Source organism: Oxyura jamaicensis, chromosome 12 (genome assembly GCF_011077185.1).
Source record: "Oxyura jamaicensis isolate SHBP4307 breed ruddy duck chromosome 12, BPBGC_Ojam_1.0, whole genome shotgun sequence".
Taxonomy (NCBI): Eukaryota; Metazoa; Chordata; class Aves; order Anseriformes; family Anatidae; genus Oxyura; species Oxyura jamaicensis.
In genome coordinates, this window is record NC_048904.1 from 21575810 (window position 1) to 21590465 (window position 14656).

Here is a 14656-nt window from a genome sequence, read left to right on the forward strand (position 1 = left end):
GCCTGTCACACCTGCAAACTAGTTTACAACTTCTGTTCTGTTTTAAACTTTGCTTGCACAGATCATTTTAGCAACGTTAAGATAAATCTAATTTATATCAGATCCAGCTGCATTTTTACACAGCTATTGACCTTTTGGAGTCAGTGCCCCAGCAACACAACAGAGCAGTCAGAACACATCAGTGACCAGGCAGTCTGAAGAGAGAGGCTGCTGTCTCTCAGTGGTCTGAAATTTGGAGACTGATGTAAATATTAACAAAGCAGACTAAGGTGATGGAGAAATACCCTGGTGGTTTCCCTTTTGACTGTGGGCAGTGACATTCTTCCACTGTCTCTGCGTTTAGATACTGCTCTTGCCACTCAGCATAGTTTGCAAGCCGGCTGGGAGCTGAGGTTGGCTGAGTCACGGCTGTGCCTTGTTATTAACCTTCCCACAGCCTGCATCTTTGGCTCTGCATTTGGGAATGCCGAGACACAGCTTTGCTCCAAGGGGAGCAGATCATTGGAGTCTGCTGCATGCTCGCGCCCTGAGCGTGCTGCCTTCACTGCTGTCCTGGAGGCACCAGCGCTGGATTCTCAGATTTCTTGGTCAGCCTTAGGTTTGCCAGGCTCCACAGCTGAGGAAGGTGGGATTTCACCAAAGGAACAGGAGCCTGAGAGCTCCATGGAGAAATGTGAAATTAAAAGCAACACGCTTTAAAAATGAAATACGGTGGCCTCAGGGAATGCTCAATACCAAAATAACAAATCTCAGCTTATCCTTCAGCAGTTTTATTGCCAAGAAAAATCTTTGGGGTTTCATACAGCCCCCATCTGAAACTCCCTAAAGCACCTACCAGGTGCAGACAGCACAGTTATCAAGGCTGACTTTTTTTCCATGTCCCATATGCACTGAAACAAGCTACAGCCAGTCTTGGCGTAAGAGACCTCTTCTACTCCAGAGCTGGGTGCCCTGCAGTGCCCCTTTCATACCTGTCTGCGAGGCAATGGGTCAGGCCCCAGGGCTGAGAAAGCCCCTTCCTGCCTGCAAGACCCTCCTCCCAGCCTGGAGCCAACCCTCCCCTTTGCAGGTAGATGCAGACAGAAGCCTGCTCTGAAATGGAAGTTGTGATGCTGCAACAGCACGTCACAGGGCCCAGATTGCACACCCTGCCTCCCGGCTGCATTTTAATACTGCTGGGGCTCTGGACATAACGTTTGCTCAGAAGCCACTCTGTGTCTGGGTGGCTTGAAACACAGAGAGAGCTCACATTGCCTGCAGTGGGCAACATCAGGATACTCCGCTTAGCTCTGCACTTTGATGATACCACAATGTTCACATTGCATCCAGCAAAATTAAGAGGCTGATTTCAACAAGAGCCATGAAAGGATGGACACCAATGGCAGACTTGGCTGCCTCTGCTGGAGGGGAGATCTCACCTGATCTGGCTCTTTTTGGGGTTGATGTCGGTTATAATCGGGTTCTTCTCATACTTGAATGTGATGTTGTAGCTGGCACAAGACCTGTTCTCAAACTGGACGCAGACTCTCACAGCCGTGGTGAGCTCGGCAGATGGCATGGTGCAGGTGATGGTGCTGTCATTGCGGCTGCACAGGGAAAGGCAGGGCACGCTGCAGAGCGGGGGAGCCAGGCACCACCAACCTGAGCTCCCCTGGAAGCGAGGTGGTCGGCAGACAGGCACAGAGTGTCAAGTCACATGCCAACTGCCCACCAGTTATATTCCCCACAAATGGACACTTCTAATCATACACTATTCCAGGCTGCCAGACTGATTTCCCATATAGTCAACAGAAAAGGGCAGGCTCCTACTTCTCCACACGGACAGCACAGGAGCCTGTATGAGGAGGGCTGTCTTCCCACCAGAGCGCTGTGGCAGAAGCAGGACCCTGGCTGGGCAGGTGACTTCTACCTCCAGACATGGGAAAAAAGCCTCCCCTTCAGAAAAGCCTGTGTCGGCTTCACTCCCAGGGTTTCAAACCTGATCCCAAACCACCTAAGAGGCCCAGCAGCACTACAAATCTGGCATGAGAACCACTTTGCTGCTGGCCACAGCCACCACGTCGCAGCAACACCAACACAGGCGCTTTGCCAGGGACACTCGCCCCGCCCCACTGCAGCTCTGCGCCTCTGCCCCACGGACATGGGGCTGGCGGGGTGCTGGGATGGAGAGGGTGGCAGGCAAGGGGTGATTGGGATGCTGAGCTAGCTCCGAGGCCAGAGGCAGCATGCAGTGCCCACCACCTGCCACCCACAACCCGGCTCTGCTGGGGACGTCATCTGTCTGATGCTTCAGCTCTTATCACTAGCTGACCACAGCGCGGTCCGAGCGCCGGCCCACAGAGCCATCCCCACCTGAGGTCCGTGCACTGCCTGGAGCCATTGACAAGGATGCGGAGCTCAGAGCCAACGTCCAGCCTGCTGCCTCTGATGGTCACTCTGGTTCCTCCAGCCTTCGGGCCATTCAGGGGAGCTATGGACTGCACCACAGGAAGCTAAAAATAGAGGGAGAATTTCTCAGTTGTTTTCTAGCCTGGTAAATTCACAAATTGGTACTCCAGAGTGCACATGGGAACTGCTGCAGTAAATTTCAGTATCCAGTATTGCGAGGCTCTCAAACAGCAGCACAGCAGAAGCTTTTGCTGGCTTTGTTTCAGAGCAGGGGGAGAGGCACAAGTGCTGAGGAGTTACACTGCATAAAAACTCTGTGACTCTCAACAGTCCCTAAATTCTGGCTATAAATGACATGAGTGCAAACTGGCGCCCAGGATGCCACCAATACCCTTGACATTTCCAGCGCAGAGTCCAGAGCTGGGAGGCAGCAACTCAAGATCCATCAGGCTGGGAAATTTCTTATTCATTACAACTCCCACCGTTTCTGTCCTTCCACATCCATTTCCTCCTGAATGCAAAGCTAATGCTAAAGCCCTGCTGGATGACGGCCTTGAGATCTGTGAAAACAGACACCTGGGTCTAGGTAATTGAATATAAAACTCCTTCTTAAGGAAGCTTCAGACTCCAGTCTCTTGAGGCAACAGGAACTAAGGGGGAAGTTACTTTGCCTCTCACCATCTTCAGCAGAAATCACCATGTATGTTATCTGCATTTGCAGCCCCTGGAAATCTCCCTGAGATTCATGAGCTTCAGGCTCTGATGACTAACAGCGCTGAGCCCTCATGTCGCTACACAGAGCACCCCAAGAGAGTCTTCTGGGCAACTTTCCTACTCCATTTTGGATAGAACACTGAGGGCATAGCAAGTAATTGCTTCAAGACCCTTCCATAAAGGACTTGGTAATTCCCTGTCAAACACCACAAAACCCTGGAGGCACCAGACCTGCAGAGATGCAGAGCGCAGCTGCAGCCTGCCCACTGCTGTGCCCCATCCTTCTGCAGCTGCAAAGAACAAAATCACCCAGAGGCTGGCTGAAGTACACATGGGTAAGCTGCTTCGCACTGCCTGGCGCTGATATGACTCCCTGTCAATCTCAGCCGCATAAACATGCTTATTAATAGCTATCCTTGCCCTTGTCCTACACTCAGACTGCTTTTATTCCTCCACAGCCATTTTCTCTGTTGTTTCTGTTTGTTACCCATTTCCACAGGATTTGTTTTGTTAATTTGTATTTCTCTGAGTGTCTGTAGGCAGCTGTCTCCTGCCCTTGGCCACTAACCTATGTATTCAACAGCACAGTTACAACAGCAACAGAGAGGATTATTCATGTTCCCAAAGCCCTCCAGCTCTTCTTCTCAGTAACAGCCAGTGGCTGCTGCTCTCAGTATACTGCACACATTCATCGCTTCCATCGCAACCTTTGCAAATTCAGCTTATTAGGCAAATTCAGCTTCTCTACTAATGCCCTGGAAAAGTCTCTGGAACACATTTCTCCCTTCTCCTCAGAGGAGTTACAGCCAAACTCTGTCTCTCCTAGATATGCCTAATAGTAACTTTGATGGACATTGCACACAAACAATATTTGTTAGTCTACGAAGGACCAGTACTTCGTTGCAAAGGCTGTTCCAAAAGTCTCTTAAACTTTTTCGGGTTAACTGATATTAACGCTCACCTTCAGGTCTCACTGACACCAGCCTTATGTGATGGAGCCTACTCTATCTTCAGATCATTTTATCTAAGAAGATAATCAAGAAATCTGACAACATTGCTTCTTTTGCAAGCAGTGTGGAAGTCCTGGTGTGGAAGGTGACAGCAGCTACATGTCGCGCAGCTTCACTCGCCCAACATGCACACAGAGCAAGGCATCATCTCATCTATTTTCAAGCTTTGCTGAGAAGACGCTGACCAGGCTGAGATAAACAGACACAAGACAGCTTGCTGCTATGACACTTGAGCAGAAACATCTCTCCCTGCTCCCTGGGAAGGGGGAGACTTTGCCAGAAGCCTGCAAGGAGCTGGCACAGACTTGGTTCGCATTCAGAGAATGGCTTTTGCTTTTCTTACTTTCTTTAGTGCTGGTGCTTTTACAGGTGTTTCCTGAGAGGGCTTTTCCTTGGATGCTAAGAAGCTGTTGAGCCTTTTTCCACTCTTTGGGTCCTTCTCTTTGTTAACAGGACAATTGGCCCTGCAGCAGGTGGTGACTCCATTTCTGGAGGCAACACACACATCCTGATGACTCATGCATCAGAAATCCCAAACACAAGGTCTGTACTGGGTCACACCCAGTTTCTACCTTGTTCCACTCCACACTGCAGGACCTCTTAAATATTTTGGATGTGAACAGGAACTCCTGGAAGCTGGGAATGGGTACCAAAGCAAACACCCTCCCAGGAACTAGTGCTGAGCCAGCCCTGGCAATGCCCTTCCCCTCACCAGGTCCCTCCTTGATGTGCGCTGCCAGCCTTGGCTCTGCTACAGAACACTGGCAGGGCTGTGCCTGTGTCAACCTAAATACCTACCAGGCAATCAGTTACAAGGGTGGGGGGATGGAGCTCAATGATCCTGTCCTAAATTCTTCACAATAGCTACCGGGAATCGAATGTCATTTCCTGGGGTTCAGCTCTTCTTTTAAGCCACTAGACTGCAGTATACTCTATTCTTTGCCAGAAAAAGCAACAGCTTAAGCACAAAGACTCCAAGTAAACAGCATGCCCTCGGCACCCACCCTGTTGTGTTGGCCCTGGATGCATGGGGCTACTCATGAGTAGTGTCTAGCCAGAGATGAGGGTGCTTGTAGGAAAGAGAAGAGCCGCATGGATTTCTTTCAGGTTTACAGAGATGAAAGTCATCTCTGTGCAATGGCACAGTACAAAGCTATAAAGGGCTTTTCTTTTCATAATGACACGGGGTTAGCTCAAGTCTAATCCCTACACAGGACTCTCGTGCAAAAACTAAGACAATCTCTGCAGCAAAAACCATCAGTTCTAAACAGTGTGAGTTCATGGTACATAACTTACATAGCAAGAAGAGACTGCGATTCACATAAAATCTCACGGGTCATAATGGCACTTTAGCGAAAGAAGAGGAAGAAAAATGAACTCCTTTTTATAGCAGGAGAAGCAGAAATACAAGTAGGATAAGTGAGAAAACATTTCAAGAGTTGAGACTGGAAGCTAGGTTTCTTGATGCAGATTGTGTCCATGACACCTTGGCTGCAATCCTGCTTCTCGCTCTCAGGCTTGGATTTGCTAGACATTGTTCAGGTAACTAAAGGTAAGAGAAAACTTCATCTGCTCTTCAAGGACTCTGACAAGTTTTCTCACAGATCCTCTTTCCTAAGCCAAATGGGGGCCTGAGGGCTCTAGGATTTTTTTAAGATTACGAGGAACATAAACATGAGAGTCACCAAAGAAGCATCCAGTAGGCAGTTACTCACCACGTACGAGTATCTCTCCTTGGACTTTCCTTCCCGGCTGACGTTAACAGTGACCACGTCAGAAAACACCTCCGGAGCCTCTCCGGTCTGGCACACGATCCTGCTGGCCAGAAGGAGGGGGGTTCGCAGGCAGGCATGGCTACAGAAGCCACCTTGCCCCTGCAGAGCCGGGCAGGGCAGAGCCCGTGGCTCTTCGCCCAGCACCCTGGCTGCAGATGGGGACTGGCAGGCGCCGGGGGCTGCTCCCAGCCTGGCTGCCGCCCTGCCCCATGCCTCGTGCTCCGTGCCCCATGCCCTCCCACGGGTGGCGAGGAGCCAGCCAGCTGGAGAGGGTGAAGGCCCCACCGTGTCCCATCCCACCCCACACCATCCCCTCCGCAGCTTCTCCCACACTCACGCCTCAGAGACGACATATCTGTGCGGCAGTGGCGCGCAGGGCACGCTCCCTATCCTGACAGCGCCGCGGATGTCGCTGAAGCGGCGGCCCAGGTTCCTCCCTCGGATGGTCAGCAGGGTGCCCCCCTCCAGTGGCCCACGCAGTGGCTCGATCTGCTGGCACCAAGGGAGAGGTTGGAGGAGAACCACCAGAATCTTCTTGCTTCGGCCCCTGAGCTGTCCCTGTGCCTGTGTCAAGGTCCCACTTGGCCTCCCACGAGGGCGAACCTGCTGCTCATGCCACAGCTGCCCTGCGGCATGCCTGGCACCAGGGTCCCTGTGCTGCAGCTTTGTAAACGAGGGGTCACGCTGTGGGTGGCTTTGCTACCAGGGCTTGGACAGGGGTTACTCCAGCTGCAAGCACATCTGGGGTGAAACATCATTCCTTCTCTCCACACAGCAGCTTCAAACAGAGGTGGGAGAGACAAACCCAGGGATGCAGAAACCTAGAGGAAGGATGCCAGCGTGCTGGAAAGAGACGGCCCTGCCACCACATTTTTAAGGGCTGTCCTGAACAGAGCAGGGTCTTTCAGGACAAAAACAACAAAAAAAAGGGGGGTTCTGTGACCTGGAGCATGGCCGAGATACCAGAGGATTCAGATTTACCATCTACTATTTGCTAAGGAAATAGCAACAGAGCCATGACGCTCTGCAACCTGAACTGTGGTTTCCTTCCATTATTTTCTGGCAAGGTGCAGATAACACTTGATACGTATTGGGGAAGGAGTGGCTCATGGGGGAGCAGCTCTCTCCCATGACAACAGGGAATAGGCAGGCAGTGGGGATCCTGCAGCCCCTCCTCATAGCGTTACAGCGTGTGGATTTTAAGCAGGTATCACTACATGCCTCCTGAAGAACAGAGACCCCAGATCTTTGGCCATTTTGAAAAAATTGCAAGGGCTGTTTTCCCACTCCAGCCTCCTCCCCTTTCCCAGTGAGCTTGTTTTAAGATTTGCTCCATTTAGCTTCTTTGCTACTCATCAGGGACAAATTTGTTGGCTCATACCATACATCTAAGCAGAACTCCAGATCCAAATGCCCCCTCAAACATTAATTCAACTGCAATTTAAATAAAACTTGTTTCAAAATGCATAATGCTGAAAGGTCCCTCTGCCACTGTTACTCTCAGCAGAACTGCAGAGCACATGCGTTTGGAGATAGGGCTCATGTTCACCTTTCAGCTATATACCGTTAAATGCTATTTCTGATAAGAATCCTTCAGCTGTTCCTACAAATCTTTCTTGCTTTTACCAACCCCAGGACCCCTAGCACATTTTGATTGTGCTGCTGTTTTTCCCAATAACGTGATGAAGATTGGATCTTGTCACTAGCGAGATGTCTTTGGCATATACTTTCGGGTGACTTAACAGCACAAGAATTCAGCACTGGTCTTGACCCTGCCTTTTGTCAGGGATACAGAATGGCTCCTCATCTGTCCCCTGGCCTGGGACAGCACAGCCACTGCCTGCCCTGCCACACTTGCCCTCCACACTGCATTCGAGTCTCACCTTCTTAATCTCGGGAGCTGGGCACATGTCTGAGATCTGGGGGGACTCGGTGCTCAGCCTGCAGCTGGAGCTGCTCTCGCTCCAGACACAGCGGTGTCCCAGGTCCTCTCTGCCCAGGCACTGCGAGCAGTCAGCACTTCCAGTCCCACAGTTGTACACCTCCACTAGACCACAAGAGACAACAGAAAAAGTGAGCTCCTGGGCCAGACGCTTCCATAGCTTCGCTTAGCTTTAGGCAGTCTAACACACACCCCCCATGGCTATATTAATCCAAGTAACAGCCCAAATCCAGTGGAATAGCAGAAGTGCTTGCATGTTCAGCAAAGATGAGGCAGTGTTTGGCTGCTATCCTGAAGATTTCCCAGAAGGACTGGGTGCTTTTTCTCACTGCAATATAATTTAGCACTTTCTTTTCCTCTTTTTTTTCCCCCCCTTGAAAAACAAACACCACCCAAACTCGGAACCTTTCGTCAATTTATGCTACATGTTTCCAATTCTCAGCATCCACATGGGAAGCTGCTTGGCAAAGCTGGCTTCATCCTGTTAGCAAAGCAATCGCATTGCTTCCATACTCTGGGACGCAAATGTGATTGTTACAATGCTTTGTACAATGTTTACATTCCCTTTCCTTCCCCCTGGTGACCAGGGGCTCTCTTCATCAATTTCTCCCTTCAGATCTGCTCAGCTCAGCTTCCAAATCATTTTCCTACAAGGCTTTCACCTCTTCATTAGTTGGTGCCCTAGGTTACATTTCCTTTCCAGCCCAAAGCCTGCTGCCACTGGAGTGTGGGCATCCGCTGAGATAAACAGACAGAAACATTCAGGAAACATTGCTTTCACACCCTTTTCCCCAGAGGAGAGTTTGCAGGAGAACATAAAATAAAGAAACAGTCACGTTTGACACTTCTGTTCACAAGAGGATCTCAAAGTGCTTTGTAAACAACTAACGAGCCCCTCAGCCTTCAACAGTCTGTCTGTGCTCATCCTAACAAAGCGTCACTGGCACTGAGGAACTCTGCCATGCTCCACAAAAAACTGAGCTTACTTCACTGCACTGTGTGTCTCCCAGTGAGTTACATGTGTTGGCTTTCCACCCAACAGCAATGAGCTGTGATTCCTTACGTGAACTACGGAAATGCAGTTTACAAGAAAAGCTAATAAATATTGGGAAACACTGGAAAATAACGGTAATTCCATTAAGGACAGTATAAAAGATACACATTTATAATTGGCCTAGCAGCTCTGTCTCTACTAGCAAGTAAGCCTCCCTAATTCAACCACACCAATCTGCTCAAGGCAAGGAGGAGCCAGAAAGCTGTAGCACTCCCACAGGATCTCAAAATATTCTGGCAAATTCAAACTGATGTAAACATGGGCCACACAAGTCAACTCTTTTTCCTGCAGGAGGAGATGTGGATTTCACTCTCTGCGCTGTCTTCCAAGCTCCCAGTAATACTCATGTATAGAATTAAGAATCTTCTGTTGCAATCAACATGATCTTAGCTCAAATGTCCTACCCTTCTTCCCGGGTTACCTCTGTACCTTAAAAACACTGATACCCTCTCCTTTCTGCAAGGAAATAATGCCTCATGCTTGGCCTATGCATATATTTCAAAAGTTACTCCACCACTGTGGAGTGCTTTGCAAGATACATCTCCTTTACATGCTGGGATTTATTACGAGGAAACCTTTTTAACCTGGGTCAGAAACTGATGGCATTAATGTCTCTCTACATACCACAGCCATCCTCCAAAGATAATCTCATATTTAAGGAACTAGCTCTCCCTTGCATCTAGTGTAGATCAGTACCTTCTACCAAAACTACTGACGCTGGTGAGAGGGAAAGGAGCCCAAAGACGCCACATGCAGCAGTAGCATGTAGTTAGGTGAAGCACGGAGCCCAGACCAGGCAGGGGGAGGAGGCTGTTGTGCAAGCACTGGCTCTGCTGCCTGCGCTGGGCTTGTCCTATCTAAATGCCTTGTTTGGGTGCACTCTTCATCTGACTTCTTGCCTTCCTCACTTAATTTGCTGATGTAGCATGGGCTTTTTTAAGAATCCAAGCATTCTTCCCAGAGACAGAGAGTGGGCCAGGGTTGAAATGTGTTTACACATTTTATTCTTTCTCAGCACAGGACAAAAAAAAAAATGCTCGATTTTTACAGCACGAGGAACCTGGATGCCATGCTCCTTTCCCGCCCCTTATCTCCTTGGGAAGCATTCCTCTGCTGACCTGGGACATCCCACTGTGCTGCCGGACCGAGCCTCCGTGCGCCCTGCCCCAGGCGCTGCCGGCAGGCCAGAAACACTCTCAAGGACAGGGCTTGAGTTTTCCTGGGTGTAAAGTGGATGTCTGCAGGTGTGAGTCTGCCAGGTTTCTGTGCACGTCTGCATGCACGCAAGGCTGGGTAAATATCATTTCTGCATGTGCCTGAGAGAAAAAAAAGGGCTGTGCCCATCTGAGCTGCGATCTCTCTCCTGAACCCGTAAACTTTGCCACGATTTTAGAATCATTCAAGCTGACCGGATGAGAACAGAATAGAAGTATTTTCAACTCAGACCTGTCATCATCTCTGGACTGTCGATAAATCTGTCTGGTCTGTCCTTCAGCTGAAGGTTTACTGGGAAGAGATGGCTTTTTTCTGATGTGTGGAGCTGCAGGAAAACACAAATGAACAAAAACTAAGGACGTTTAGTAAAATACAAGGTTACATACGCACACTAAACTGACTAACACTCCTCTTGATGCTCCTCTTACCACTTCTTCTCAGTACAGGACAGTCTCATCTGTAGCTGAGAAAGAAACGCAAGGATATTTTCTGTCTTAATTGTTTGCTGAGGTCTCAACAAAAGGCAAACAGGCACAGTACACACAGTGGTGAGAGCAGAGCTCTGGTTTGCTGATATTTTTAGTAGAAACAGACAGGAAAGTTAAAAGCCTGGCCAAGTGCTGAGCCACAATACAGGGTTTTGCAGGTGACGGGATGGGGAAGGGCTCATCTCCAGCCTCTACTCTGAATCTTCCCATAGGTGGGAGCCCAAATGTTTGCTGCATGTCTGAAGTGTACTTTGTCCTCCAAAAACTGCACACCGCTCTTTGGTAAGTGCCTGAGCATTTTCTCAGGCCAAATCCTATTTCGGACATAGAACAACAGAATTAGCAACACTGGAAGGTGGCCGTTTTTTTTTCTGTCTGTTTTACTGAACTCTTCCCATTTAAAAAGGTAAAACAGGTAGCTCCTTCCCAGAACCCCAGTGGAGCACGGACTGAAGCTGCTGCAGATAATCGACGAGACGCAGCATCGTTGACCTGTGAACGCCCTTCCAGCCATCGGCAAACGCAAAGAGCCTCTTGTTGGGGAAGTTAGCCTGGTTTGTGCTTTTTTCAGCTGGCAGTGGAGGATGGGAGGGGGGAAGAAGGGTCCCAGCTGCCAGGTGGAGGGCTCGGGGGCAAGACCCTCGCTGCCCTCCAGTCCTGCCCCTCAGCACAGCAGGGGCTGGCAGCTGCACCCCCGACTCACCAGCACGTGGATGCACTCCACGGCAGAGGAGTTCACCCAGCGGGCTTCGAATGTCCTGTCTGTCCCAAAATGACACTCCAGGGCTGTCTCCTGGGGGGAAGGAAAACAAAGGGCAGAAGAGCCACAATCGTTTTTTTTGCAGTTCTCCATCAAAACCGATGGATGCAACAAGTGCTGTGCCTTACCTTGCTTCTGCAACAAATGCCTGAGATGTGTTTGAAGGTCAGAGAGATCAAAACCCAACACTGCAAACAGGGCTGGGGCCTGTGCCCGACTAATCCTGCTGTGTTACACTGCAGCAGACACAATGGCTGCAGGCTGAGCGTGGCGCATGGAGCCGCTCTGCCCCTGGCTCCCACCCTGTTTGCTGCTGTGAAGCATCATGGCCAGGTATGGGGCGACTGCTCCCGCAGACAGGGCCCCATGGCAAGCGCAACGCAGGAGATGAGCCTGGCCAGGCTACATTCCCATAACCCCTGCCAGGGTATTCAGAGCTCAAGCTGCAGCATGCTCCAAGAGCCAGTGGGTCCCAAGCAGCCTTGCCCATGCCAGACTGCACAACAGTCAGTGATTTGAGCTCAAAACCATCTTTCTTCTCCTCCCAACAACTGCACCAATCTCTAATTCAAATGAGGACCTATCTGGGAGTAGGTTCAAAGGCAGATTTTCTGTTCTGCTTTACTGATAACACAAGCAATGATATCCTGCCCACAGTTACTGTTGTGTCCTCATCCTGCAGGAAGAACTCCTATCTCCAAGCAGGCTGATGCTCCATCACTACTGAGGACTAAATACTCTTTGAAAGTGGATGGATCTGGTAAAAGACATGAAAGACAGCACCAGACTCCTGGTAGGGAGCTGCTGGCTCAGTGAACACACCCGCAGCATCAGGAGGGGAACAGGCATCTCCCCGGGGAGCTGCACGCACTCAGGCCATTGTTGCCTCTCTGGCCACGCAGCAGCCCCAGCGGACATCCCCGCTGTCCCAGCCCTGGCAGCACTCAGGATCCCACACACAGAGGGCAGCAGGGAAGGGATCCCTGCCAGCACCCTGGGATAGCCTTGCAGATGGTGGCGGGAGGAAGACGGAGCCTCACCAGCTGCCCCTGGGGACAGAGGAGCCTCAGCCCCTTTCCTGCTGACTTCATTTCCTATCAGGTTACATGTGGTATTGCTTCCTCTCTAGCCACCTCCAGCATCCTCAGAGGAAGAAGGATTTCTCGCCCTTTTTTTGCTGATTGCAGAGGAACACATCCGTGTTTACAAAGGCCGGACCTTGTGCAGGAAACGGCAGCCCAAGTCAGGGCAGGGGAGAGCTCGTTCGTGGTGTGCCGAAGGGGCAAGGTCTGCAGCAGCTGTGCTAACATGGTGCCTGGCTGCGCCCTCCTGCTGCCCCCAGAGAGGCGAGCCTCACAGCTCCACCTGCAGCTCCAAACCCTTTAATTTATCAAAGAGAGGAGTTACCTGGCTGCCCTGTGTATGGGCACCCTCCATAGGGATGCTGCAAACGTGTCCCACAGGCCATAAAAAAGACTTGTCCCAGATGATACAGAGCGATCTTCTACAAATACCAGAGCTTAGTCACATATTTTCCCAGTGCCCAGCTTCTAGGGAAGCTCAAATTCCTCTGGATTCTTATGGTGTGAAACATCTCAGAAAGCAGCATTAAATGTCCATTCCCACTTTTCACCCTATTACAATTCCCATGCCAGAAAACTGCACGTAAAAGGACTTTTTCACAAAAAAAAAAAAAAAAAAGAACTCTGCAGAGACCACCAGAAGTTAAGTTACAACATGTTTCCTTGCTGTATTCCCACCAGTTGCTTAGCCGGCACAGGGCATTCTGCCCGCTGCTCTGGGCTTTGTCTTTGCACTTTCACTTCTGGATCGCCATGTTAGCTCATCTGAACCTTTCCGATCTCTCAAGAAACTCATTTACCTTCGAGAAAGTTGCATTAGCCAGTGAGATCATAATGTCCTGAGAAGTTCCTGTGGGCATTGGGTCCAAAGAGACAGGTACAATCCGTGGACAGTCAATTTTCTTCTGTTACGTACAAAACAAGAAAAAAAGAAAAAAGAGATGTTAGCAGAATGTATGTTGAGCATCTGCAGTGACAAGGCAAGAAAAAGGTCAGGACCCCCAATAAAATTAATTTCACTAAATCTTTAAAGACAGATGACAGTGCAGCCCAAAAAAGTGAAATACCACACTGGCATCATGTCACAGTGACCAGTAGCCACACACGGAGACTTCCTCCCTGAGCCACCAGCTTTATGTCCAGCCTTAATAGCTGCCCATCTGCCAGCCCAGCCAGCCTCTCCAGGATGGCTCAGCCACAGCCATGGGCTGGCAGTGCAGGCGGGAGGAGAGGAGCAGGAGTTCAGGAATTCCCCCTTGATCCTGCCAGGGCACCTCTGCCAGCACAGGGACACCAGGGGCCCGGGAGCGGCTGCCACTCCTGGACCTCTCATCCTTCTGCACTGGAGTTGATGTACTCCCGGCCAAAACACAGACCTGCATGCGCTTCACAGCTGCCAGTCTGGGCAGCTCCCTTTTTACACACACACACAGGTGTTAGAAGCTGGGCCTGGAGTGACACTAAAAGGGTGCACTGCAGCCTACAAGGGCAGACCTGCTGGCATGACCCTTCCTGCTGGCTGGAAGCCGATGTCTCATATGCTGCAACACTCATTTCTGCAAGCCCCTGCAGAGATTTCCCTTTCCAGAGGTCTCCCTCCTGCACACTGTCATTTCAGAAGTGTGGGGGTTTGTGCATGTGCAGGCAGAGGAAAGGGTATATAAAGCTGTAGGGGCCTTCAGGAAGGGGACTGCAGCAGGAGGACAGCTGAAATGAAAAGCCTAAATGAAGCTGAAAAATAATTTTAAAAGGTCATCTGTCCCCCTACTTTTGTTCTCACTTTAAATTGATGGCTCAGATACTGGAACTGACTCAGAATTCAATTCTATGACAAGCCCATCCTATTCTCTCATGAGATGTAAATTACACTGCAAAACTACAGCAAAAATTGAGCTAGATTCTCCACTGCCCCAGGGTATATCCAGATTAATGTCTTTGACAGTGGAGCCATTGGGGTAAAAGACAACAAAATATTTGGCCTATCATACAGAATAATTTTCAGCAGGCAAGATTTCCTCTTTGCACCAGAGGCTGCCCCACTGAGATTGCTGCTGCTCCTGATGTGTGAAGAGAGGCAAGAGCCTGGTGCCAAGATGCATGGCAGAGCATCCCTGGTGCCGGGCATGCAGTGGACAGGAGGTTCCTCCCCTGCCCTCCCCGCAGTGAGCTGGGGAAGCTACCAGGGAACTGTCTGAAAGTGCTTGTTTGACTGTGGAAAACACGATTCA

The 14656-nt window shown here is 50.2% G+C and overlaps 1 protein-coding gene across 1 annotated transcript in view; it reads right to left on the bottom strand.

Moving 5' to 3' along the window:
* The window catches only part of PLXND1 (plexin D1), a 63322-nt gene that overhangs the window by 34751 nt on the left and 13915 nt on the right, over nt 1-14656 (bottom strand). Inside the window, exons 9-16 of the mRNA XM_035337902.1 lie at nt 13229-13333; nt 11290-11379; nt 10330-10423; nt 7771-7934; nt 6225-6376; nt 5828-5927; nt 2353-2492; nt 1419-1586 (exon numbers count right to left, since the gene is read on the bottom strand). Of these exons, the coding sequence (XP_035193793.1) occupies nt 1419-1586; nt 2353-2492; nt 5828-5927; nt 6225-6376; nt 7771-7934; nt 10330-10423; nt 11290-11379; nt 13229-13333 (1013 nt within the window). The remainder of the gene's footprint in view (nt 1-1418; nt 1587-2352; nt 2493-5827; nt 5928-6224; nt 6377-7770; nt 7935-10329; nt 10424-11289; nt 11380-13228; nt 13334-14656) is intronic.